The sequence below is a fragment of the Epinephelus fuscoguttatus genome, linkage group LG3 (assembly GCF_011397635.1).
Source record: "Epinephelus fuscoguttatus linkage group LG3, E.fuscoguttatus.final_Chr_v1".
In the NCBI taxonomy this organism is placed as follows: domain Eukaryota; kingdom Metazoa; phylum Chordata; class Actinopteri; order Perciformes; family Serranidae; genus Epinephelus; species Epinephelus fuscoguttatus.
In genome coordinates this window covers 20,686,803-20,714,596 of record NC_064754.1, presented here as the reverse complement: position 1 = coordinate 20,714,596, position 27,794 = coordinate 20,686,803, and the positions used below count along the sequence as shown (strand labels likewise).

The following is a 27,794-nucleotide window of genomic DNA, read 5'->3' as shown; positions in this document are numbered from 1 at the left end:
TGGACTGCACTTGTAAAGTACCTTTCTAGTCTGTCAAACACTCAAAGCACTTTTTACACTGCGAGTCACATTCATACACACATTTGCACACTGGTGGCCTGCTCATCAGTTTTGACACTCACGCACCCTCACAATTTGGGGTTCACCATCTTGCCGAGGACACTTCCCTAACAGCTATCTTGAAGCTTGTCTTACATCTCTTGTGGTGTGTGACTGTTTCAGTCGTCTGCTTGTGTTCATTGATGTAACAATGTTTGTGCTGCCCTTTCGGCCACATCACTCTTGAAAACGAGATTTAAAGTCTCAAAGACACTTTTATATCGGATGCACTGATTTTGGCAGATACTGATACTACTGTTTGAAATAACAATTTCAGGCAACCTGTCATGGACACAGTGGACCCCTCTGGACTGGATTTGGTTACACTGACTACACTGAACTGACTATAGCATTATAACACAGCCTCGTAACATGAACTTGTTTTGGCTTCTAGTGATGTGTGTATCACTTTTTAATTTTTTTCCCCTTGTTTTTTTGTCTTCTTCTGTTTTCTTTTATTGAACCTAATAAAAATAATTATATATAATAAGATACATACATACATACATATCACCAATAGCCAATATCAATGATTTTATCTGGGTTTTTTTCATCATTTACTCTTCTTTTGTGCCAGGGAAAGACAAATCTAAACTATAAAATAAATAAAAGAAAAAACAAACAGTTTTAACGTCATTACACTACCTTTGAATGAGCACAGATTCAATAATACACATTTATAAAGCAATCTTTAACATAACCTTCTCTCACATGAAAAACATTTCATTAATATAAGCAAAAAGCCTTTCATTATATATGATGTCATAATTCCCTCTCTAAAATCTATTTTAAAGTGCTGTGAAATCATCAACAAATTTCTCCCTCAAACAGCTGTCTTTATTCAAGTTTCTCCCCAAATGCTACATTTTACAAGATGGCACTTGACACATCATGAGGACGTTATATTTCACCTTCACCCAATTCCGATTTTTACTGAATAGAGCATGAACGCGTCACGATGTAAATTCAATGCAACCTCTGGGGACTGCTCATTGCAGGCACCGGCTGCACAGAGGTAAGGGTAAGTAGTTCTCCTCCTTCTGATTTCAACACGGATATGATTTTTGTTTTTTATTTATTTTATTATTTTATTTATTTATTTTGAATTTCTTGAGTTTAAGTTCTTTACACAGTAGTGCGGAGGTAGTTCAGTGACGTCGGATAATTCGCCCATCTCCCCCAGAGAGCAGGTAAAGTGTAAGCAGCTGTGGAGGGGGGCGGCAGACCAACAAAATAGCCTCTCTATTATTTGGGACCCTTTGCTACGTGTTTATGTTATTGTGTCCTGTAATATTTAAAAAATAATAACAGCAATAGTATTAGTAAAAAAAAAAAAAAAAAGTTGTAATGACCCTTCGCCTTTCAAAAAAGGCCACCGCCACGGTTGCCGTTTGAGGTCATTTATGACGCGTGCAATGGAATCACAGACGATATTTCCAATGTTCCAATGTTGATTTATTACTTACTTTCATTCAGTTCAGGTACAGCCATTTGTCACTCATAAACCAAAAATAAGCAAACAAAATAACTCGACTGTCGTCACCCAGCGCCTGGTGCATGCAGCACGGTCAAAAAACTTTTCGCCTCCACACAGCAACACCTGTGTGTGGTTACACTTTGATTATATAAACTCTGGCGCTGCCCAATTGCCAGTACCACTACTCTCCCAAGTGGCGGGAGTGTAACAAAAATACAAATAAACACATTTAATACAAATGGCTCTCACAGGAGTAAAAGATAAACATTTAAAATATACATATACATGGGTCACATGACAAACTGTCACATTTTTCTTTTTCAATATTATTTCTTTCACGTTCTTCAGAAACCTTTTTTTTTTCAAAATATAATTTACAATTCATCCAAAAAGCATGATAAATCTACCCAAATTGCATAGATCAAAAAACAAGCACGATGCATAAAAAGTACAAGAGTTACATGAATAATATGTGATTTAACCTCATCCCATTATGTATATTACTGAGATGAAGATGTTGTAATGGAATACTGACTGCAGGACCTACTTCTGTCCCTCTACACTGCTAGATGGAAAGGGGGAGTAACAGGGAAGTGACAAGGGACCTAGTGGCTCATCTCTCCCTATATGCAAAATGTGAAAAGTCTTTGGCAATTAAGGAGGATGATGAATCCATAGTCGAATGTCTCAAAATACTGACAAGTATCTTTTTAGAATTTTAAGAGCAGCAACACTCAAAAATGGACTGAAACTGACAGCACCACAACTAAATAAATAAAAGGACACAATTAATGAAATGTATAAAATGGAAGTTGAATAAAGTTGAACTGTTTGATATGGGGGGTGGGGGTGGGGGGTGCATACATACAGAAGTGACTTTGCCTCTTTTTCTGTTTGGAGAAGTGATGTTTGTATGAACTTTAATGAACCTAAATAAAGAGTATTAAAAAAATGCAAATCCTAAAGTTTTGTTTGCAAATCCTAAAGTTTTGTTTGCGAGTCATTTTTTTCCGTTTGCAAGTCAAAAAGCTTTGCGAGTAAAAAGTTGAACTTGGTGGGCGGGGCCTAAACTGAAAGCTGTAAGACACGTCTCTATTGGCCAGTCTCAATCGGAATAACAGCTTGCAAAGCGTTTCTTTTCTTCTTCTTCTCTCGGTTGGCAGATTGCAAACAATTTAAAGGTGCATACTGCCACCTACTGTACAAGAGTGTGAAACATCATGTCATTTAGCCTGTTTCTTAAATTCTATTCATCAGCCTAGTGCGCTTGCAAAACAACATGGGACTACTGTAGCTGTGGTGAAAATCAATTCGGAAACCAAAGTTTTTTGGGCTCTGGTTCCCAAAAAAAATTTGTCCAAACGAGTGGTGTGATGGGGCGGCACGGTGGCGTGGTTGTTAGCTCCCCGGTGTGGGAGCCGTTCTGTGGTGTGATTAAAAAAATATGATATGTAGGCCTAATACACATGCCAAAGCAGTGACATCAATTGTGACATTATTTTATGCATGTGATAGCGATTTTGTATCTTTACAGATACCTATAGGCCTACCATACAGACATAGCTGTCAAGTCTCCCGTTTTGGCCGGGAAACTACTGTATTTTACCCCTCTTTCCCGCCGTCCTCCTGTATTAGTATTTTCCCGTAAATCTCCCGTATTATAATATAATTAAAAAAAAACCCAACCGTTCCTCTGCCTCTCCAAACTGAACTCTGTCACTAGCCTCGCGAGGACTGCCACCTGCAGTAGCCTGGGTGGCAGTTGTCGTGAGGTTAGTGTCGACAGCGGGTCTGGTTGACAAGTGGTTATTTTAGATTTCCTGTACACCCAGGGACGGGTTTTACTATAGGCAATGTGGGTGACTGCCCAGGGCGCAATCTATGTGAGGGTGCACGAGCGCCCTACAAAAAAAAAAAAAAACTCGCCAGTTTTCTAGACTAACACTCATTTCCACATCAAGTTAGTGGAGTGGGCGCTGAGGTGCCCCTATTATCACGTTTCAACCAGCAGCAGAAAGGAAAGGCGAATCCTGGAGGTTGTGGGTTGAATGGGGGTCACAGACAGGATTACGGCGGAGGCTCACAGTGCTCTGTGGTGCAAGATAACGGCTTACTGGCGACACAGAAGTCCAACTCCAGGTCCAGTAATTTCCTCTTTCGTTGGTGTCATGACTGCCCAGTAGTACCTGGACAGCCGAGCTGTGCGGCACACAGGAGAGGAGAAACGAGCCGTTCACATTTCTCTCTTGTGGCAGGTAACAGTCCACAAACCTCACTGCACTTTAGGGACTGTTCTTTACTTATGAAGGGACTGTTCTTTACTTGTCAGGAGAGGAGGGTGGCTGGTTGATTTTTATTTTATTTATTTATTTATTTTATTTTGATCCCCCCTATATTAATCACTTATTGAAGCTGTTTTTGAAGTATGAATAAGTCAATAAGCAATTTATTCCATTGAAATATCAGTGATTTATTATAGAAAAGTGATTTATCTTTTTATAAATGAGGCACATTTACAAAAGGCACATCTGCCTCATTTTTGCCGTGATACTTTCACTGGTATCAGTTTCTCAGCGGGCGGTGAAAAAATTCCCTTATTTTCAAATCCAAAACTTGACAGATATGCATACAGATACCCCCCATTCAATTTAAAGCAGAACTGATTTGAGTAAAGGCCCGAGAGCAAATCTGGGTATATAAACGGTTGGTTCTTCAACTGGCAGTTAGGCTACACCTAGAGTACAAGACCAGCAAAACCACCGTTTGTTTTCATTTATACTTTCAGGTGGGTAAATGTCACCTAAGCACCTTCAGATTTGATCAGTAGTGTACCCTTAATAGATAATTTGTTTACATAGTTTGTATTGTGCTTTGTGATACTGTTTGAGGGAACTTTAACATAAGGTAACTGCATACGAGTGGATGCAACCGTCACTAATGCTAGCGTAGTTCCTCAGGGATTTAAGCTGTTATTACTTTAATTTGACAATGACAATCTAACCCGTGACAACACATTAGCTAAGGTTGTAAGGACTGTAACTGTTGGTAGCTGTTTTTGATTTTGTTTAAATATGTTGAATTGTAATTTTATGGGTTATTGTTTGTCGGACGATTGAGCTAAGCTAACTAATGTATGTATGTAATGTGCATGTAGATTGCTTTTGTTTAGCCAGGGCAGAACTATTCGACGGCGAAATGGTCAGTACCATCGATGCCGATGTAGCAATGCAGATTGTCGAGCATTTCCAGTGGGAGAGAGGGAATCGTGGGTGTCGTCTGCCTTGTATGGAGCCACGTCAAACACACCCCAAACCCCCAAGCCAAAGTTTTTAACTTGCAAGCAAAGGGGACTGATTTATAAGCAAAATGATCACACATTTTTTACTTACAAGCTTGATTTTTGAATGCAGTTCAAGAAATATGCTCTCAAAAGAGTTTTATATGATTGCAACAAAAAGACACAAAAATACCTTCATAACTATGCTGTAGAAGCTCTGCACTGATTAACTGAGCTTTCTGTGACCAGTATAAATATCTTGATGTACGTCAGCCTCTCTGTTTGAGCCAGCTGATACACTCAGTGGCCACTTTTTTAGGTACACCTGCAATCCAATATAACTGTACTGCCAGAAAGGCTAATTTTATGGCGTTATGGCGTGTTATGGCATCAGGTGGGAAATGTGTGCGTATCCCTAATGAGGTCGGCCACAAATATCATAAATATGCACGATCTCATCTGTAGCATTTCATTAACTCACCGTCATCCAGGTGTTCGGAGAATAATTCTCTGACGTCTTTGTGTTTCCACTGTTTTCTCCTCTGATTAAGGAACTCTTAAGCCTCTTAAGCCTCCTCACTGCTCAGAACAGTTTTTCACCTTGTGATTCTAATCCTGAATATTCTACTCAGTGCTGACAGTAAAACAAGAGCTCAAGCAAGTCGATACATAATATAGATAGTAGCTATACTGTCTGAGGGTGTTTTTTTTCTTGAACTTCAGAGTCACTAAGGTGAAATGTGGGGTACAATCAGTGTTTATGCTGTTTAAATATATGAATGGAAAATGGCTGAAAACTGGATGCCACTTGGTTGGCAAACAAAGAGCCTCTGGCTGGAAGCAACAACTTTAGATGGCTGTAACTGTGTATTCTACTGTATGTATTTTCCACATTATAGAAAAAGTTTACTTTCATGTTACAATTACGAACAATCAGATAAATTTGGATTAATTGTATGGGTCAACACTTTTTCTGCTGTTGGTTTAACATTTACCTGGAACTAATATTTTTAGTGACTGTGATGTTCTCACATATAACAAAGACAACTGGGAGAACTGGTTTGTCATTATCGGTGTCATCGCTCTGTGGTTTTGCAGGTGCAGCAATACATGTCCTCAGTTCATCAGAAGTGCTGATTGTTTACTATAACTGACCAGACACTCGCACAAAACCGAAAAAGAGGAATCAGTGAGGATTATTTTATGAAAACAGCAGTTCATCAAAGGAACTTCTTGGTCTCATTAACAGGTGAGAGAAATGTTATGATTTTTGTAGTTATAATACCTTTTTGCCGATGCTTGGTTCATTGTGATAGCAGTATTTTATGTTTTTTTTCACTTCATCTAGTGACAGTTAACACAGTCAGTCCTGCCCCACCAGGATTCTTCTGTTTTCCAGAGTGAAAATGGCTGATTATCAAGTGACCGTGTCCACTTCCTATCTGGATGATGCCGGCACCTGTGACCACGTCTTCATTAAGCTGGTGGGAGAGGATGGTAAGAGTGAACGCACGAGGCTCATGGACTCCAAGGAAGAGCCATCCTTCATCAGAGGAACAGTAAGTCTGACATATCCCTCTCTGTGTTTAAATGTATAACACGCATCCTCAACTTTACCTATACCAGATTATAAGTACTGTAAGTATAATTTTAGGGAAAGTTATGTAAACTCTTACCAACTCAGACTTGCTGTGATACGACATGTGCTGCTGCGCAACTCCTACAGCCACAAAGATGACCGAGGCTCCAAAAAATCCCCAAAAAAGTGTAATTTATGCAGTGTACATACTGTGCATACTGCACAAGTTGTACTTTGTCCACCCTTCTACATTCAGTAATTGTATGATAAGCATTGGGTTACTGCTCAGTTCTTTGTTACCAGATACACTTTATCTCTCATATAAATGTTTTCAAACCATTTCTGTCTTTACTCCAGGTGTCTACTTTTACCGTGTCCTGCCCTGTCTCCATTGGAAAGCTGGTCACGATAAAGCTAGACAAACAGCCTTCCCAAAATCCAGACAAGTGGTTTCCCACCAAGGTGGAAGTGAAATCCCCCGAGGGAGACACCTTCAAGTTTCTCATCTGCCAATGGATCACTGACAGTGAGGTGTACCGCTTCAGAGAGGGAAGAGGTTTGTGGAAATGTGTTTGTCTGACATGCTGTATGTTGTTCACTGACCACAGAAGAGATAAAAGAAAGACAAGTCCTGCAAGCTGCACCATAAGGAGGCTGGAGTAAATTAATTCCAACATACCGTAAACAAGTTTAAACCTTGTTGTAGTTCTTCCTTCACACTCTGGGAGTGTTTTAAACATAGCATTGTGCTTTTCAGCAGGAGTAGTACTTTATTTTGTTCCATGTTGGCAATTTCCCAAAAATAATGCACATAAAAAAGAATATATAACAGCAAGGCATTAAAATGAAAAGGAAAACAAAAATTAATGACTGAAAAGGTGTAGACTGAAATTATTGTACTTACTCTTTTGACATAGTATATACTATTAAGCAACCATGTCACTAGATTTTGGCCATGCAAAAACAAACAAAAGAAAACAAAACACAACACAAATAAGGTTCCAAACATTTGAAACACAATAGTAATAATCATACTTTTTAATATGTTTACCATGTGATTTTTGAACATCTTTAAAAGTGAATTACACACCTTGCCGCATCCATTCCACAAGTAAGCTCTTTTGACAAATATATTTATTGTTTAGATGTGTCCTTACCCTTGTCTACCCATTTCCCTAAATTCATACTGGCTCTCTCTAATTTCAAACTACCACTAAATACAGTAAATTATTTTGTGCTTTGGACATTATAGTTTTAAGATCAACTAGTGAATAAATAGTGTTGGTCAGAATGTGTTTGTCCATACCTCCAGTCCACACAGTAGGTAACAGATGAAACTATGAGAGAACAAGACAGTATACATATTGAGTTTTGGTTCAAGATAAGTTTAGTTTTTAATAATACAGCAATGGTTTTAGATTTTTATTTTATTTTAATTTTTAAAATTTGGTCCATGGCATCAATTCTTAGTTAAAGGTGTATTGTACGCCCGACAACTGCTTTTCAGTCGAGCCCCTCCTCCTCCCTCTTTACCTTTTAATGTTGCAGTTACATGCAAATTGTGCTCCCTGCAGAGCAGCATCTGGCCTTCCTCATAATGTCGCTGCCCTAAGCATCCACATTGTTTGGAACTGTGGTGAAATTAAACCACAACTCAACAAACAGACATCCTGTACACTGGTCACTGATCACAGAAGACATAAATGAAAGACAAGCTCTGCATTTTCAGCAGGCTGGAGTAGATTAATTCCAACATGTTTTAAACTGTGTAAAGGTTCTTTCTTTAAGCTCTGGGAGTCTCTCAAACACAGCATTGTCTTTTGAGTAGTCATAGTAATTTATTTTGGTCCCTCTTATCAATTTTCCAAAAAGAATGCACATAGAACGAATGAATAACATTAAGCCATTAAGTTAGAGGGAAAACATGAAATATTGATGGAAAAGGTGTAGACTTAGGGTCAAGCTTACTGTCCTTGCCCCTTTTAAATAGTAGCAACCCTTTCACTAGTTACTTGGGTTAGGCTATACAAAAACGAAAGAAACAAAAGTAAAGATCCAAGCATTACATGCACAATTATAGTCATACCTCAGTTTTATATATGTTTACCACCTTATTTTTAAACTTTTTCATCTTTAAGTAAAGTGCATATTCTTTATACCTTTTCATATCTATTCCACATGTGTGAGACATTAATAAAATGATTTGAAAATCCTTTTTGACTATATATTCACTTGAATACAGTACAAAGACAAGCTAGTGTTAACACTGATAAACTTTGGTTATTGGTTTTTGTGAATATACACTCATTCTGAATTCAATGCCTGAAAAATGTAACAAAAAATTTGGGACAAGGGCAACAAAAGACTGGGAGAGTTTCTGAATGCTCTCAAAACACCTATTTGGAACATTCCACAGGTAAACAGGTTAACTGATAACAGATTAAAGTATCATTACTGAGTATGAAAGGGGCATCCTCGAAAGGCTGAGTTGTTCATCAGCAAGGATTGTCACTGTGAAAAACTGGGGGCAAACAGCGCAACAGTTTGAGAACAACCTTCTTCAATGCACGATTGCAAAAATTTTAGGATTTCATCACCTACAAGCCATAATGTCATCAAAAGCTTCAGAGAATCCAGAAATTTCTCTGCAGGTAAGAGGCAAAGCTAGAAACAAACACTGAAAACCTGTGACTATCGACCACGACGGCACTGCTTTGAAAATTGGCTCGACTGTATAGAGCATATCACTACTTGGGCTCAGGATCCCTTTGGAAAACCACCATCAGTAAACACACTCTGTTGCTGCATCTACAAATACAAGTTAGGACTCTACAATGCAAAATGACAGTGTCTAACATAATCATCACTTGTTAAGTTCTTTTTTTTATACTGACAAAAAAAATTCCTACGCTCTATTTCAACATCACATAATGATTTTAAAATGTCTTAAATTTATTTGTCAGTGCTTTCAGAAAATGAATAATAATATTTTTGCTAACAACATATTAATTTCAATTCAATTCAATTTTATTTATAAAGCCCAGTATCACAAATCATAATTTGCCTCAGTCCAATCAGTGGACTAATTTCTTTATCAATGTCAAGTATGTCCTTTTCACCAACAGCCCTAATAAAGATGGAATAGGAGTTTTAATGGGCAGTTTCTCCATCTACATCATCCTTATTTTTGTGATTCAAAATCTCATTTGCCAGCATTCGTGAAATAATATTTGAATTGTCTGCTTTTGCGGTGCCCTTTCTAATTATGCTGTTAAACACTCTCCATGTTCCTTGAGTGTTAGAGTTATACTGCTCCAATGGTTTGTAACAATGCTGCTTCTTATTAGATCTCACAATACCTCATATTTGTTAACTACCTCTTTTGTTCTGTTTTGAATATCTGTTCCTGATAGAGCCAGACAAACAGCTGTTCCAAAATCCAGACATTGGGTTCTCTACCCCTGCAGGAGACACCTACAACTTTTCCATCTACACTGACAGGGAGGTGCACCGCTTCAGAAAGGGAAGAGGTTTGTGCAAATTTGCTTGTCTGACATCCTGTACACTGTTCACTGACCACAGACGACATTAAAGAAAGACAATTTCAGTAAGCTAAATTACCAGCAGGTTGGAGTAAATTAATTAATAATTAAACATTAATAATTAATGTTTTTAACTTTGTTAACTTCTTAAGACTTTTTAATACAGAGCAAACAAGACCACAGCAAATAGACAGAAATAGCAAGACTGAAAAGCAGTTCACCATGAGTAAAGACAATAAGAAAAATATGCTACAGTTAAAATGCTCAAAATTTAGGACAGTTGCACTCTACTGATCATTCTCATTTCATCTTGCCTGTATTTGTTCAATTTTTCAGTTCATGAATTGGCTTGAAAATGACTGAATACCGCCATCTACAGGCATTATGCGACATTTAAGGTTGACCGAGAAATTCCAATCAGAAGCTGTGAATCGGAAGCCAACTTCAGCCTCGTAGTACAGTATTTCCCAGTGTCTCAAACCGAGAAGATAGTAATAGTAGATTAACTGCGATAGCGCCATCATTGCCCACTGCTTAGCGAGGATTTACAGGCAAGAAGAACTTTTTCTTTTCATTATCTTATCTCCTAATTACGACATCAGAATCTCGAAATTACGAGATATGGTGTCTAATTTTTTTTTTTTTTATCCAGTGAATGCGATGTGCTTCCATAAATTTCAGACCACATTCGATTAGTTAGGAAGCAAATGATTTTGTGCTTGTACAATATCTGTCAAGTTTTAAGATGAACTAAATCACAAAATTTTAAAGCATGTACAACCCTGATTCTGAAAAAGATGGAACACTGTGTAAGACGTAAATGAAAGCAGAATGCAAAGATTTGAAAATCTTATTTGACTATATTAATTTGAATACAGTACAAAGACAAGATTCTCTGTGGAGACTGAGAGGGTCGCCTTTATACAGCTGTGGGTCTCTGACTGTTTGTGCGTATGCACTGAACGACAGTACAGAGTACACAGCCTTCCTGGAGTGTCTTGGCGGTGTCCTGGAAGCGGTGCCGGTTGGAGATTCCATAGTTCTTCTGGGAGACTTCAACATCATGTGGGCAATGACAGAGAAACCTGGAGGGGGATGATTGGGAGGAATGGCCTGCCTGACCGAAACCCGAGCTGTGTTTTGTTATTGGACTTCTGTACTAGTCATGGAATGGCCATAACAAACACCATGTTCAAGCACAGGGAGGTTCATGAGTGTACTTAGTACCAGAACACCCCATGCCAAAGATCGATGATCAACGTTGTGGTCATATCAGCAGATGTGCGGCCGTGTGTTATGGACACTCAGGTGAAGAGAGGAACAGAGCTGTCAACTGATCACCACCTGGTGGTGAGTTGGACAGGGGCAATTCTAGGATCAGAGATTTAGGGGTGCTGAGCACCCAGAGAGCTGCCCAGCCAGGCAAGATAAGTTTCACTGTTTTGTACATTTTACTGCAATTTCATTCCCACATTTGTGAAAGAAAAGCACAACACTTTTTGGGAAAGTCTGTGACTAAACCATCAAATCTGATAAAGGTTATTTAATTGCTGAGCCCCCGCAAAAGAGGAATGGATTGGAATCATAAAAGAAACATATTGTAACCCTAATTTCTGGGGGAAGACAACTCATTTTGATACAGCAGCTCCTCAACATACACACAAACAGTATGTATGTTTCTGGAGTAAACCAGCCCCCTATAGTGAGTACCAAAAATACTATTAAGAATACTAATAAATAAAGTCCTGTCTCTGCTCCTCTCTCTCTCTTTGTACTGTCAGTCAAAAGGCAAATAACCAAACAATGCATTTTATATCTAATAAGAGATATAAACTGATACACTGATCCAACTTACAACATCATTCTAGATAGATAGACCATTTGATCTTACACTCTTACCTGTTTTTTTTCCCGAAAAAACAATCTAATCTATATATCCATGATGAGGCTGTCTGTCTGTACACACACGCACAATAGGAGTTATAATGTTAATGGGCATCCAGTCAGTTAGCTAGTCAGTAGCACTTTGGCTTTAATATTAACACATGCACATGACACAACAGCTAGCTTCTCTCATTCCAATTCAAACAGAGGACAGTGGTACTGACCACCTGTAACGTTTCCTAGCTAGAAAAAACGTCAGCTAACTCCTAGCTAACAACATAAACAGTGACCTACGATTAAATGCAGCAAAAATGAGGACTGGTAATGATAATAATGTGTTGGTACTGAGTGGTAGAAGTTAAGAAATGTGCCACATGTCACCCACTCTGGAAGGCAGCGCATTGCTCTGTGCAGATAGAGCGCTCAAAGCCCGAGTCGGGGAAAGGTGGGAGTGATGGGGTGGATCAAACCATTTTTGAGGGAAGGGGGGGTGCTGTTGTATTTTTGTTGTTAAAATATTATGTTTCAACCAAGTACTGTATGGTTTTGACACTTTTCTAACTTGTTAAAAAAGGACATACAATAATAATAAAAAAAATCTCTCAAATTTTAGGGGTGCTGGGATTCAATTTAGGGGTGCTTCAGCACCCCCAAAAATGGGCTAGAAACACCTATGAAGTTGGATAAGATGGCAGGGGAGGCTGCCGGACAGACCTGGTAAACCAAACGTGTAATGAGGGTGAACTGGGAATGTCTGGCTGAGGTCTTCAATTCCCATCTTGGGGGCATGGAATCACAGTGGTCCATGTTCAAAGCTTCCATCGTAGGGGCGGCTGCTAAGAGCTGTGGTCAGAAGGTTGTCAGGGCCTGTCATGGCGGCAACCTAAGAACCCACTGGTGGACACCGACGGTGAGGGAGGCCATCAGGCTGAAGAAGGAGGCCTTTCGGGTCTCGTTGGCCCAGGGGTCACTTGAACCAGCACACAGCTACTGGTTGGCCAGAAGGGCTGCAGCTGTGGTGGTCGCTAAAGCAAAAATTTGGGTATGGGAGGAGTTTGGGGAAGCTATGGAGAAGGACTTTTGGTTGGCCTCAAGGAAGTTTTGGCAAGCCGTTAGACACCACAGTTTGACGCTGCATCTACAAATACAAGTTAGGACTCTACAATCAAAGTGATAGTTTCTAACATAGCTTACGATTACTTGTCATACCCAGAAATAATACATTTTCATACACTCTTTCTATTTTAACATTTTTTGATGATTTTTAAATTTGTGAAATTTATTTGTCAGTGCTTTCACAATATACTCACTAATATTTTTTTTTACCAACAACATATCAATGTCAGTCAAATCAGTGGACTTTTTATTAAACAATATCAAGTATTTCCTTTACATCAACAGCCCTAATAAGGATCTACACCATCCTTATTTCTTGAATCCACAATCTCATTTGCAAAATTCTTTCCGGTGTTTACAAAATATACATCACATTTATCGGCAATTTCTTTTGCTTTATTTATAATTACATTGTTTTCTTTTACAGAGTAATTTGGATTGTCTGCTTTTCCAGTACCATTTTTAATAATGCTGTTATGTACTGTCTGTGTGCTCAGTACAATCTCAGTCTGACCTTGTCACATATCAGTGTTTGGTCATGAACTTTCCACCTCCGCATATGACATGCAAGCAACCCTGGGTGCATTGGTTGTTGACGTTCTGGGACACTGTGTCAACTCAAGCTTGTTACATGCATTGTCTGTTTTCACAATACACTTCACTTCACAGTTTGCATACAGTCTCTTTCAAAATGAACACACTACTTCAGCACAGCACCATGAATTGACTTTTTTTCCCTTTAAACAACAAATGCACGTGATTGGGTTTAGAAAAAAAGAACAAGTTTTGGCTTTACAATCATAGGGGAAGCGGACACCGTCCTCCGAGGTGATAGTTGTTGGTTGTTGGACCCATCCTCCACCCCTCCTGCCCACCCCACTTGGACTTCTGCTGTTTTACATTTTGTTGTCCCGCTGTGTTTCCCTGTGACGTATCATGCTGGCTTTTTTCGTTAGTGTCTGACGCCAGAAGTCACTGCTCAAGCGCCAGTATTAATGACTTTGGAGTGAGACCGGGTTGGTGTTCCTTGAGCGTTACTCTTATACTGCTTCAGTAGTTTGTGATGATGCTGCCTCTTATAAGATCTCACAATACTTATTCATTTATTTTTATATCTCATATTTGTTAACTGCCTCTTTGTTCTATGTTGTGAATATCTGTTCCTGATAGAGCCAGACAAACAGCCCTTCCAAAACCATTGGTTTCTCTTCCCCTGCAGGAGACACCTACAACTTTTCCATCTACTGCCGGAGCGCTGACAGTGAAGTGCACCGCTTCAGAGAGGGAACAGGTTTGTGCAAATTTGCTTGTCTGACATCCTGTATGCTGTTCACTGACCACAGAAGACATTAAAGACAGTTAAGAAGTTCTGAAAGCTGGACTGTAAGGCGGCTGGAGTAAATTAATTCCAACGTACTGTATAAAGAACTATAAAACTTGTTTTGGTTCTTTCTTGCTACAGTACCTACTGAAATTCTGCCTCTTGACTATCATTTTGGATGGGAACCGGACAGGAAGCAGCAAGGGAAAGACTATCGGTGAGAGCTGAGAGCTTATTCACATTTTCACTTTATGCACCCCAAAACTAACGTGCATCCAAACTGCTTCCACCTTTGGTTGATTATATACACGACATATAATGATAAACTACCTACCATATAAAGTGTTGTTACACCTGCCAGGGTATATTCAACTCTGTTATACTGTATGCACAATTGCAATGTTAATTACATGAATATGTGTCAAGCACTGCTTGCATACCTTTAAATACTTCTAATATTTTTTTCCAGCTGGTATGAGCATATAAAGGGAATACCCCACTGCATGAAGGCAGAAAACCTCTCTGATCTGCCTTCTGAGGTCCAGTTCTCCTTCATCAAGAAGGCAGAGTTTAGGTTAACTGCAGCTGTTGGGTAAAGTCCCCAAATTCTGTCATACATCTATTTATCTATGTGACTGTGTACAGTACAGGCCAAAAGTTTGGACACACCTTCTCATTCAATGCGTTTTCTTTATTTTCATGACTATTTACATTGTAGATTCTCACTGAAGGCATCAAAACTATGAATGAACACATGTGGAGTTATGTACTTAACAAAAAAAGGTGAAATAACTGAAAACATGTTTTATATTCTAGTTTCTTCAAAATAGCCACCCTTTGCTCTGATTACTGCTTTGCACACTCTTGGCATTCTCTCCATGAGCTTCAAGAGGTAGTCACCTGAAATGGTTTTCCAACAGTCTTGAAGGAGTTCCCAGAGGTGTTTAGCACTTGTTGGCCCCTTTGCCTTCACTCTGCGGTCCAGCTCACCCCAAACCATCTCGATTGGGTTCAGGTCCGGTGACTGTGGAGGCCAGGTCATCTGCCGCAGCACTCCATCACTCTCCTTCTTGGTCAAATAGCCCTTACACAGCCTGGAGGTGTGTTTGGGGTCATTGTCCTGTTGAAAAATAAATGATGGTCCAACTAAACGCAAACCGGATGGGATGGCATGTCGCTGCAGGATGCTGTGGTAGCCATGCTGGTTCAGTGTGCCTTCAATTTTGAATAAATCCCCAACAGTGTCACCAGCAAAACACCCCCACACCATCACACCTCCTCCTCCATGCTTCACAGTGGGAACCAGGCATGTGGAATCCATCCTTCACCTTTTCTGCGTCTCACAAAGACACGGCGGTTGGAACCAAAGATCTCAAATTTGGACTCATCAGACCAAAGCACAGATTTCCACTGGTCTAATGTCCATTCCTTGTGTTTCTTGGCCCAAACAAATCTCTTCTGCTTGTTGCCTCTCCTTAGCAGTGGTTTCCTAGCAGCTATTTGACCATGAAGGCCTGATTGGCGCAGTCTCCTCTTAACAGTTGTTCTAGAGATGGGTCTGCTGCTAGAACTCTGTGGCATTCATCTGGTCTCTGATCTGAGCTGCTGTTAACTTGCCATTTCTGAGGCTGGTGACTCGGATGAACTTATCCTCAGAAGCAGAGGTGACTCTTGGTCTTCCTTTCCTGGGTCGGTCCTCATGTGTGCCAGTTTCGTTGTAGCGCTTGATGGTTTTTGCGACTCCGCTTGGGGACACATTTAAAGTTTTTGCAATTTTCCGGACTGACTGACCTTCATTTCTTAAAGTAATGATGGCCACTCGTTTTTCTTTAGTTAGCTGATTGGTTCTTGCCATAATATGAATTTTAACAGTTGTCCAATAGGGCTGTCGGCTGTGTATTAACCTGACTTCTGCACAACACAACTGATGGTCCCAACCCCATTGATAAAGCAATAAATTCCACTAATTAACCCTGATAAGGCACACCTGTGAAGTGGATACCATTTCAGGTGACTACCTCTTGAAGCTCATGGAGAGAATGCCAAGAGTGTGCAAAGCAGTAATCAGAGCAAAGGGTGGCTATTTTGAAGAAACTAGAATATAAAACATGTTTTCAGTTATTTCACCTTTTTTTGTTAAGTACATAACTCCACATGTGTTCATTCATAGTTTTGATGCCTTCAGTGAGAATCTACAATGTAAATAGTCATGAAAATAAAGAAAATGCATTGAATGAGAAGGTGTGTCCAAACTTTTGGCCTGTACTGTATGTCCTGTCAAACAAATTTGAATCACCCAAGTAAACTTACTTTTTGCTTTTATTTTCTAGGCTGGCTGAGCTGTACCTGAAAGGTCTGGCTGATTCCAGAGAGAACTGGTGTGATATTGATGATATCAAGGGGGTGTTTTGGTGCAAACGGACTGACATATCAGGTACTGTACTATCATGGTCATGTACTTGATAATGTATGTATAATAATAATAATTATGATAATAATAATAATAATAATAATAATAATAATAATAATAATAATAATGATAATAATAATGATGATGATGATGATGATGATGATAATTTAACATTATTAGATAAGGCATCCAGAATACATTGTTGGCAATCCATCTAGTTCTTGGGTCAAATGTAATAATTATAATTATTTCTGATTTTAAGTCACTCAACTGTGGAAAAGTTTTGGACATCCAACTCTTAATTTCAGTAAGGCATAATAGGATAAACATCAGATTCTCCCAAGAGGTAGCATGAACACAATAAATAAGAGGGGACCTAAAACAGTCTCCTGGGGGACCCCACAAATGAGAGGGACACAAGAGCAGAGGGCATATCCAAGTGTAACAAAGAGGGACCTTTTTAACAGATAAGAGATGAACCAATCCATCATTGATGTCAACATAGTTTTTCAAACAGCTAATAAAGGTTGAACAGGTTTCTACATTTCAATATATATTTATATCTCCATACGTAGATCCTGCTGTATCCTGGAGTGCAGAGAGTGAATTTAGGAGGCAGGAGCAAATCAGTGTGGTGGGTATGGGGTCAGGCGAGAGGAGTGGAACCTGGAAGAGCACTGTCCTATGATCAGAAACTGCAACATTAACCAAATTCAAATCTTCCTCACACAAACTATAGGAAAGCACCAGGTAAAAAAGTTTTCTAAAATCAGGTAAACAAGGAGAAGAATACAACAGCACATTTGGGCCATAAGGTGAAAAAAATGGAGAGAATGACCTGGTTAACTACAGAACTTTCACACAGGAGACTGGGGTTTGTGTCCCGTGTACGGTAATGTTGGCTTGTTTTAAACCTACAATGGCCCTAATATACTGTAAATATAAATACTGCAAATATATTGTTGTAAGGTTAACAAACATCCTCATATCGTAACTTACAGAGCCCCTAAGGTGAGATGGGAGAGGAAAAACATAGATGGGTAAAAAAAAGGGATGGGGGAGGAAAAAAAGATGTTTGTTAAAAAAGATGGAAGAGAAAATATAGAGATAAAGATAAATACTCTGGTATTCTCTTGAGAGACTTTTGTGTTCTTTCCTAAAACTTTTGCGTTCTCCTGAAAAATATTTTGAGTCTCTATGAACATCTTATGCTTTAACTCAACATGCAGAGGGCTTGGTGAAGGTGAATTTAGTCTAGATCAGTGGGTGTAGTGATTATTACAGTAAATACTCTCTCAGCCAATCACATCACTGATCTCATTGCTCATTGTTAAACGTGATAACAGGTTCTACAAACTGATGATAAAGGTGAGCCCGGGTAACCGAACATCTCAGTCGTAGAAAAGCAGAATATCGAGTTACGACCTACCAGTCTGATGTGTGTAGAGGTCTGTATTGTAGCTGCCTGGTGTCGTTTTTAGGGTGATTTAATGAAGGTCAATAGCAAATAGTTGTGTGTGTAGTGTGTAACGGCCATGCATCAGTAAGAACAGTACCCTCAAACACTGTGGTACAATAACTTATTTGTATATGAATGATTCAACTTTCTTTTTTCTGAGGGTTACATAGAATATAGATACAATTAGCTAGTTTATCTGGTGCCTTGTTTTCCAATGAAATACTTACTGAAGATGTGCAGCAACAACAAATAAATGCTTAAAGTTTTAAAGTATTTCATTGCTGGAAAGATGGTCTTTTCATAAAGCTGAGCTGTATATGCAGATCATGGCAAAATGTAATTCTAGTGACAGCTATTGTCATGGAAACTACTGCAGAAGCAGTTTTGAGTACCATGTGTTTCTACATCTGTTTGTCTGTCTATGGACAGATTTTGTAACATGATAGTGTCACAACTGTGTAAGATGAATTTTTGAAACTGTACAGGTGTGTACTTTAAATCAAAATGAAGGTAAATTTTTGAGTTTTTTTTTTGTTTTTTTGTTTTTTTTAGAAAATTTTGAACAGGAAAATGTATTTGTGACATGGAATTATACAAGGTACAACTCCAGTGAAATGTGGTCTCATCAGCTCCTTGAACTTGTGACTGTAATGTGGTCCTTGTTTGCGTCTTTTTCTGTTGTTGGCTGCTGCTTTATAATTGTCTATGTCTCTGGATGATTTTGGTAATCCATGGTTGTGGAATGATTAAACTGTCCACACATCCTGACCCCGACAACATAGCCGGGATGTGTTGTTGCTCCACCCGAACTCAGACAGCGGTGATCCTCAGCAGGACTGGGACAGCAGCTCAGAGTCCCACTGACACACTGATCATAGTCATTCATCATAAAGCATGGTAACAATTAAATGGCGCTGTCCAGGATTACCCAAGTTTCTGTCAATCAAAGGATATTAGAGTTGCTGATATCATGTTGGAAACTGATGCAGCACGGAGGTCATCCAGTTTATTCCCAACATCTGTCCAGCTAGCACGATGTGATTTCAGCTGGTGGTTATTTTTCTTATGTTTATTGATGTTTACATTTGAAAACCAGGCTAGCTAGCAGCTGGCTAGCAGAAGTTGGCAGGTGGAGAATTTACATACCACAAAAAGCACCATCAAGACTTGCAAAGTGGAAAAAGAGCCCAAATTTAGCACAATTTTGACACAAATTTAGTGGAGCTGACAGAGAGGCAACTGTAAGTGTCCATGCATTTTGTATTTTACTATTATGTTTTCAGTTTTTTATTGATGAGTAATTGTATTGAATTGGATATAATCAATATCATGTCTGATTTACTTTAACTTTTACATGTAGTGTACAGGTACAGTTAAGCTGATAACAGTACGGTTTTCTAGCTTGAAACTCAGTTCAACTTTGTTATTTTTCCAGACTATGTCCAGAAACACTGGAAGGAGGACGCTCTTTTTGCCTACCAGTTTCTAAATGGCGTCAACCCCATGTTGATCCGACGCTGTTCAGCTCTGCCTGATAACTTTCCTGTCACTGACGACATGGTCTTCCCCAGTGGTCAGTTCAGCTTGGAAAATGAAATGGAGGTGATTGTCATGACGTTGATAGATCTTAGCAATAGAAAAGATCATGTTTTGCCCCATGATGCTGTATGCACGTGAGTAAAATGATTTCCTCACCACAACAGAAAGGCAACATATTCCTGTGTGACTACAAGCGTTTGGATGGACTGAAAGCAAACACCATCCATGGGAAGCAGCAGTACTTGATGGCTCCCCTCGTCCTGCTCCACAAAACACCTGATAACAAGCTGATGCCAGTTGCTATTCAGGTGAGACTTACCCTAAAACAGGAAGCATCCACCTCACTGAAAGTGTTCTTTAACAAGATACAGTGATCTATGCAAGTATCAGCTCCCATGGCTAGTATCTAGATGGCAGCTATGAATTCTCTCCACAGAGAAATGCTGCTCATTTCCTCCAGCCTGAGCTTTAGTCATTAAATAATTCTCCCCATTGTTGTATCTAAGTTTGAAAGGCTGATAATAGAGCCTGATGCAAACAAGTTTAATCAATTTTATTTTCATACATAGGGCTCACATGTAGAGCTCATCTTCTCAAGCTGACTCTGTGCTCTGACCTGGAATTTAATGAAAATACACAATTTCCCCACAAAGTATCAACAGAATATCTGATTGAGAAGCAAATGAAACCTGTAGTAAATAGGCAAAAATTCAATTACAGAAAATTTGTAAATATTATTGACCTGGACTGGTATTAGATCAAATGGATTGAATGAACCACACCTCCTTCCTTCTCCTGCAGCTGAAGCAGACTCCAGCAGAAGACAACCCCATCTTCCTCCCTACTGATTCTGAGTACGACTGGTTGACGGCCAAGATCTTTGTGAGAAGTGCAGATTTCAACGAGCAAGAACTCAATGTCCACCTGCTGCGCACTCATCTGCTGGCTGAAGTGTTTGCAGTGTCACTGCTGCGCAATGTGCCCAGGACACATTCACTGTTCAAGGTACTGACTGTAGTTGTAGTTTTTCCTGCTTGCTGATTTTTGTATCATCCAAAGTTGACGAATCATAGTGTTTTAGTGTGTAAATATTCTATAATTTCTCACTGTTAAATGGTATAGAAGCATCAAGATTACTGACGTGGTTAACATGTAATAGTGTTACTAACAGAGTTCCCTCATTCTCTCAGGTCCTTGTACCTCACACTCGATACACTCTGCATATCAACTTCTTGGCGAGAGCTAAACTAATTTCTAAAACTGGAGTTTTCACAAAGGTACAAAAAGACCAACACACAGTAGACCATCACCTAAATAATGTTTGTTTTCAACATCATGCACAGTATTTGTCTCTAACTATACCCCTTACATATTTGACTGTCTGCTAGTTTGCAGCCTCTGGTGGAGAGGGTATGGTGACACTGATGCAGAAATCACTGTCCTCAGTGACCTACAGCTCCCTCTGCATACCAGAGGACATCGCTGAGCGTGGGCTGGAGGACGTGCCGAACTTCTACTACAGGGATGATGGACTCAAGCTTTGGGATATCATCCACAGGTAGTATAGCCAGTTTCGATTCTTCATTCTGTTAATAAATATAATGTTGGTACAAATCATGTATGTTTTAGTGACATGTAGCTGCCATGCTAAACACTGTAAAGGCCTACACCATATCAGGGTTAGTTAGAATTTATTTAGAGGCCCAGAAAGTACACCAGGGTGGAAAATGACCATGATTTGCACAGTGTGTGTCTCAGATTAGAGTTAGGGTTAGATTTCAGTACAGGATTTGCTTTGAGGGAAAAAAGTCATGAAACACAATTAATGCAGCTGTTTGCTAGAAACCAAGCACCCAACTGAATCACATACAACTAATGATACTAATGAGGACAGGACAGATCAGCTGGCCAGCACAGAGGCATCAGATCTGTGTTAATGAGAATGCTCCAGCAGGGAGAGGAAGTCTGTACCAGGAAAGCACCCTGAGAATACAAATGTAGGATTAGAGATTTCATTTTATTTAGTTCTTCCCCAAATTGTGCTTTGTGCTCTTGTAAATAATGCCTTGCTGCTGGGCCATCCTATAGAGAGAGCCTAGACTGATCTTGCAACTACTGATCAGGAGATGACTTACAGTTGACTGAGGCTGTTTTTTTTTTTCCAGTATACTGGAAATGCACGTCAACCAATTTACCGTACAGAGCGGCTGTTAGAATTAGGGATACAATACATATTGTTTATGCGAAGACAATTTGCTGTTTGAGCAAGTGATTATACACAACATGGTTTCCTGATATAGGAGTATAAGGCTGCGTTCAGACTGCAGGCCAATCTGATTCGATATCTGATTCCTTCTCAAATCCGATTTTTGACTGCTGACTGTCCACACTGTTTTTAGCAAGTGTCCAAATTGGATTTGGCTCTGTTCAGACTGGGCCACATTATGACCAATCTGACAGGTTGCTGTGGCAACGATGTCAGAGCGGAGGCGTCATCTAGTGTGTATTGTGTGAAGTCATATAAGGAGCTGTTCAGACTCAGATGCATCTGTCCAAATGCGATTTGAAACTATCTCCCAAAGGTGGTTTCGATCTGGTTTGCAAAAATCAGATTTCATGTCATTTATGACTGTTCAGACTTCATAAGAGCCATCTGGTTCCAATCTAGATTGGCTAAAAATCGGATTTTGGCTGACAGTCTGAACAAGGCCGAAGAGAGCCCTTATCCTCCCTAGAGCCCTGTGAGCTAGCTTTTGTTCTTACAATTTTTAAAATTTAGAGGTGCTAGTAGCCAGGCTAATCACTTCCCTCCACTTGCAGTCTTTATGCTAAGCTAAGCTAATTGCCACGCAGCTGTAACTTTATATTTAATGCATAAATATGAGAGGTGTATCGATCTTCTTATCTAACTCTCAACAAACTGTAGACATTCAATTGCCTCACAAAAGAGTGATGTTTTACTACTACAGTATGTATGAAAAAATGCATAAATCAACCGCAGATGTATTTTATATTGGTACTTATCCACATATCTCAAAGGTATGTGCAGGGAGTGCTCAGCTTCTACTACAAGCATGATGATGAGGTCCAGAAAGATGACGACCTGCAGAAGTGGATTGGGGACATTTTTGACCACGGATTCCTTTCCCAAGAAGGCACAGGTGGGCTTAAAAGAAAAGCTCAATATTAATGATGAGAGATGTGCACATTTATATTTAATATACCATGTTCATATTGCAAAGATAACTCAAACTTAAATCATCTAGGCAACTTTAATTTATGCAGTTTATTTCCTCTAATTCTCAGGAATTCCACAGAGCTTTACCACCGTGAAAGAGTTGGTCAAGTTTGTCACCATGGTGATCTTCACTTGCTCAGCACAACACTCTGCTGTGAACGCTGGACAGGTGAAACCTTTTAATTTACCGGGATGATCAATTATCTATGCAGCCATGCTAGCAGGTCTGTGAGTCTGCACGTAGGCAGTGGCATTGGCAGGTTTATATTTCATAGAAAACACAAGAACCACCCACTTATATGTAGGTTCCTGCGGGTGCACAAATGCGATCTACCTGGTGAGCAAGTAAGAGAGAAAAAGAATGATTCTACCGCAATCACTATTGTAGCTCTCTTACAGTAGCTCATAAAAGAGTCATGCCACAGACAGACAGACAGACAGACAGACACAGACACAGACACAGACACACACACACACACACACACACACACACACACACACACATATTCCCACATCCCAACACAATATTCCTACTTTCTCATATTACCAATATAATGTAGTCATAACTGTGGTGGTAGGGTAGTGATGCTTTGAGCTACATCATCAAAACAACAAACTAGTAGTGGACAGTTCTGTCTGTACATATAATCCACACCGTAACAGCCTAGATCCACCTATTTAAGAAAAAAAAAACCCTGAAGGTCTGTATCTGCACTCCCACCTGCTGTTCCTGTTATAATTTCTGAGAGGTGAGGCAACATAAACAGAGGTATTTCTAAAGCTAATTTTGATCAACTCATCTCCCCATCACTCAGTCATACTACCTCATACCCAAGGCCCAGCTGACATGCTCTTAATTTTACTTTCTTGAAAGTCCATTCCTTGATCAGTTAGTCATGACCCTGACCAATATTGTCAGACACTTATTCAGTGTAATGACTTTGATGTAGTTTTTAACACTGAAACATTGCTTAATACAAATTTTTGATACAAAGAAGGTCAGTACAGTACTCATTACAAGAACAGCAGCCACCTGCTGCAGTTTGATAAAGCTGGAAAGATATTCACAGATTCAAACTTCCCGGGTCAATCATTTGGAAGCAGAACGTTGTTAAAACATGAACAACACCTTGTTCCAACCCTAGTTAAGTAGACAATGAGCTACAACCATTCTTTTTTTCATCAAGAAAAAAACATCATCTGAGCTGGACAAATAATGTTACTCTCTATGTGCAGCTGAAACAAGTGCGCAGAGACCGTCTACAAAGTGCAACACTGAAAAGAGATACTATAAAAATGTTCAATAACTTCTATAAAGAGTAGTATTTCCAAAATCACTTCACATAACAGCCTAGTTTGGAATAAAGGCCTTTGTATAATTTTGGTCAATTTTTATTGGGAAATATATTCAATAACTTCACTCAAGTACAATCTAGTTTCCATCTCCAAAAGTAGTCTAGTCTCCAAAATCTCCTCAAAAGGAATGTGCATAAATACTACTTAGCATAATTAGAAATAACAATTTTAATTCATATTGTGCTCTGTTATCTTCAAAATATGCAGGTGATCACCAAAGTCATTGAGATTCATTCTCTGTGGACCATGAGTGTCTGTACAAATTTTAATTTCAATCTAAATTTCATGGCAACACATCCAGTAGTTGTTGAAATACTTCAGTGTGGACCAACGTGGTGGACAGACTGACATGACTCTCGCGATGGAGCCATGCCACTAGCATGGCTAAAACATGCAGCTTTTAAATTCATTTTGAACAATAATTTTGTCACCATGATACCAGTGCTATGCTGTGAGTGAGTCTTAATCAGTTATCTGCCAATCATTCAATCCTTGCAGTATGACTATGGAGGCTGGATGCCCAACACTCCCATCTCCCTGCAGCTTCCTCCACCAAAAACAAAGGGGACAACAAGCAAGGCCACGATGCTGCAGACATTACCTGACATGGGCACAACGGCTAATGGAATGGCTGTCATGTGGTTACTCAGCAAACCATCCTATGACTTTGTAAGTGAAAAAAACTTCAAGAGATTTGAATGATATAAATCCTATTTATGTTCAAGTTTTGTATCGCAGGTTAATATGTCATCAGAGCAAAACGCCCTCTTTGAGTCACTGAAAGAAACAGTCCTGCTCACTTCTTACAGCTGTGCATTATAGTGCCAATAGTATATGTTTGTGGAACATTTTAATGTTATTGATAAAATGCATTTTTATTCTATTATTTATTTCATCAGGTCGCTCTTGGCAAGTCTCTGGAGGACCATCACAGTGAGGAGATTCCCTCCCAATATGTAAAGGCTTTTCAAGGAGAGCTTCAAACATTAAGCGCACGCATCAAAATCAGAAACAAGAGTTTGAAGATCCCATACACATACCTGGATCCAGAGAACATAGAAAATAGTGTGGCCATTTGAATATCAGAAGGCGTGACCCTCTCAGCTGTTTCAGCCAAATACAACTTCATATTCACAAAAGTGATAAAGGGAAAATCTGCATGCTCTGTTTTAACTGATACTATGGTGGAAGGAAGCTACTGCATGTGATCATTTTATATTGATCTGTGATTTTTATATAACCTAATTGATTTAACTGTGGGGAAAATGTGGTTTTAAATCATAATCTACATCTTAAATCTTCTTAGTCTCTCAATGATTATCTCTCAAAATCAGTTACTGTGGGGAAAAATATTATTTTGCTTTAAGATTGTAACACTTTAGAAGTAAACTGTGCCTTATGACTCATTGTCATAATGAAGTATAAATAAATGTAGATACCTACATTTATTTATACTTCATTATGAAGTATAAATAAATGTAGGTACCTATGTTTTGCTTGATTTACTGCATGCTCTGTATCTGTATGTTAGAAAAATACGCGAGTACTAGAGGACACTCAGAACAAAGTCTGCTCAGTTTCATAGAGGTCATGAAGTTCCTGTAACAACAGAAAGAGACAGTGCTTCACTGATCCTGTGTTCCATGAGGGAGGTGCTTCTTTCTGTCCTTGTCCTTGTTTTACACTTTTTATAAAAAGAATTTCCCTCAGTTACAAAAGTTAAATACAAAACGTCAAGCTTGTGTACTGAGAAATTAAACACATGTATTGTCCACAAACAAAATGTGACAGTTTGCACTTGTCTGCATTAACTTCATGTGCTATAGAAGAGTAAACAAACAACAACATAACAATTTAAAAAGTAATTTGGCTGATTTGTCATTGGATGTCACTAAGGTCAACTGTACACTGTGACTAAACTTCCTCACCAAAATAAAGTACTGGTTAAGTCCACACATGAGGTGTCTGAGTGATCATCATTATCATCATTATCTTCCTACAACATCTTTTAATTATTAAGTGTTTAAGTGAACAAAATAATCATAGAGATTACCAACAACAAAAGGACATAACTATGAAAATAACTGACAAATAAATGCATAGGTAATTTTACTGTTGCAAATATAATATGATGGATCATCAAATGCCATTTTGTATATACCTCCAAGATATAATGAATATATGAGCTAAACAGTTATAGGTCAGGGTGCAATGTTATAAAGAAGTATGTCACAATCGTGTGCAAACTGCAACTAACAGTACGTACTTTGTACTTTGTAAGGGCAGCTGAAGTAAAGGTAAAAAAGATGAGACTCAGAACACAATGACATGATCTTATGATCTAATAATCTTATCAGGCACGCCAAATAATATGGTAGAATGGCTACTGAAATGCACAGCATTATATTTTCAGTGAGTGTGGCAGCATGAGTTGTAGAAGTAAAATCATGTGATACTTTATTCTTGTGGTGTACAAATAAGTTTTATTCAGTAGGTGGCAGTGTCACACATTTTATTTACGGTGCTTGAGGTGAGATGGTGTGTCGGGGCATCAGCTTTGGCAGAAACTGTAGCCAATGAAAGAACAGGTGAACCCTCAAAACTAACTTTGAAACACAGAATGTTAAAATAAAATTAAAAAAACAGATCCGATAAACTTAAATAAACAGAGATAGCAGGAAAGATGGACCCGAGAGAAGATTGATTTAAAATTTCCCGGATAAAAAGATGAAATGATCTGACGAGATAATTATATCTAAGTTGGCTTCACAATATTTATTTATTTATTTATTTATTTTTACATGCAGATGGAAACGTAGAAGACAATATATAAAAAATGACAACTTGACTAACAGAATTGCATTTAAATCAAAATGATGAAACTGAATATCTACATTGCAGAAAGTTTCAGAGACACTGGATTATTTATTACTATAAAACAAACAAGAAATTATACCAATGGTCTACCATAGACCAGATTAAGAATGAACACATCATGGCTAAGTAACGGGCTACAATGGATCTATAAACAGAACAGTGTGTTCTGTCTTATACATCAAGACAGTTTGAGTTAAGATGAGAATATTTACTCCACAAATACACGTTTTGCATGACTGTACTCTGTCTGTTCTGTTGTTTAATCAATCATATAGTCTGACTGTGTGCTGTTCATTTGGTGTTAGCAGACCTTTAACTGTTTTACTGATGGATGTAATGAATTATCTTTACAAATACAGTCACCCAATTCAAAGCATTTCAGCATAAAAAATGTCTTTAACACAGGTTTTTGGTCTTTTGTTTGTTTAGTTTTTGTGGCATAACAATGTATTCCTTAAACACCTGAATGCATCGTGTCCAGGAAGCTTACAAAGTCTCTTGTCAGCCCCATCTGCTGTGTGCCCAAGTCACTGTTGTAATGCTTCTCATTTATGGAAGCGGATCGTGACCAATATTTAAATTAAAATGAATTTGCAGAAATGCTTTTTCATTTTAAGAAT

At 38.8% G+C, this 27,794-nt stretch overlaps 2 protein-coding genes across 2 annotated transcripts in view; both read left to right on the top strand.

The window, feature by feature from the left end:
- Positions 1-27,794, top strand: part of LOC125884350 (polyunsaturated fatty acid lipoxygenase ALOX15B-like) — a 71,298-nt gene that overhangs the window by 28,304 nt on the left and 15,200 nt on the right. The gene's annotated exons all lie outside the window — the stretch shown is intronic.
- Positions 1,049-26,219, top strand: LOC125884340 (polyunsaturated fatty acid lipoxygenase ALOX15B-like). Its single transcript, XM_049569239.1, has 18 exons — positions 1,049-1,120; positions 5,952-6,102; positions 6,235-6,412; positions 6,790-6,988; positions 9,846-9,962; positions 14,194-14,265; positions 14,437-14,512; positions 14,765-14,887; positions 16,626-16,729; positions 19,600-19,766; positions 19,868-20,011; positions 20,505-20,708; positions 20,894-20,980; positions 21,092-21,261; positions 22,743-22,864; positions 23,010-23,110; positions 24,796-24,966; positions 25,197-26,219. Exons 3-18 carry the CDS (start codon positions 6,260-6,262, stop codon positions 25,374-25,376), a joined length of 2,190 nt encoding a protein of 729 aa, XP_049425196.1. The 5' UTR covers positions 1,049-1,120; positions 5,952-6,102; positions 6,235-6,259; the 3' UTR covers positions 25,377-26,219.

Bases quoted from the DNA above. Each gene is read 5' to 3' on its own strand.
- LOC125884340 (XM_049569239.1), top strand. From the start codon at position 6,260: ATGGCTGATTATCAAGTGACCGTGTCCACTTCCTATCTGGATGATGCC. The intron at 16,730-19,599 runs GTACTGTACTAT...TTATTTTTCCAG, and splicing joins CAAACGGACTGACATATCAG to ACTATGTCCAGAAACACTGG. The intron at 20,981-21,091 runs GTACAAAAAGAC...ACTGTCTGCTAG, and splicing joins AAACTGGAGTTTTCACAAAG to TTTGCAGCCTCTGGTGGAGA.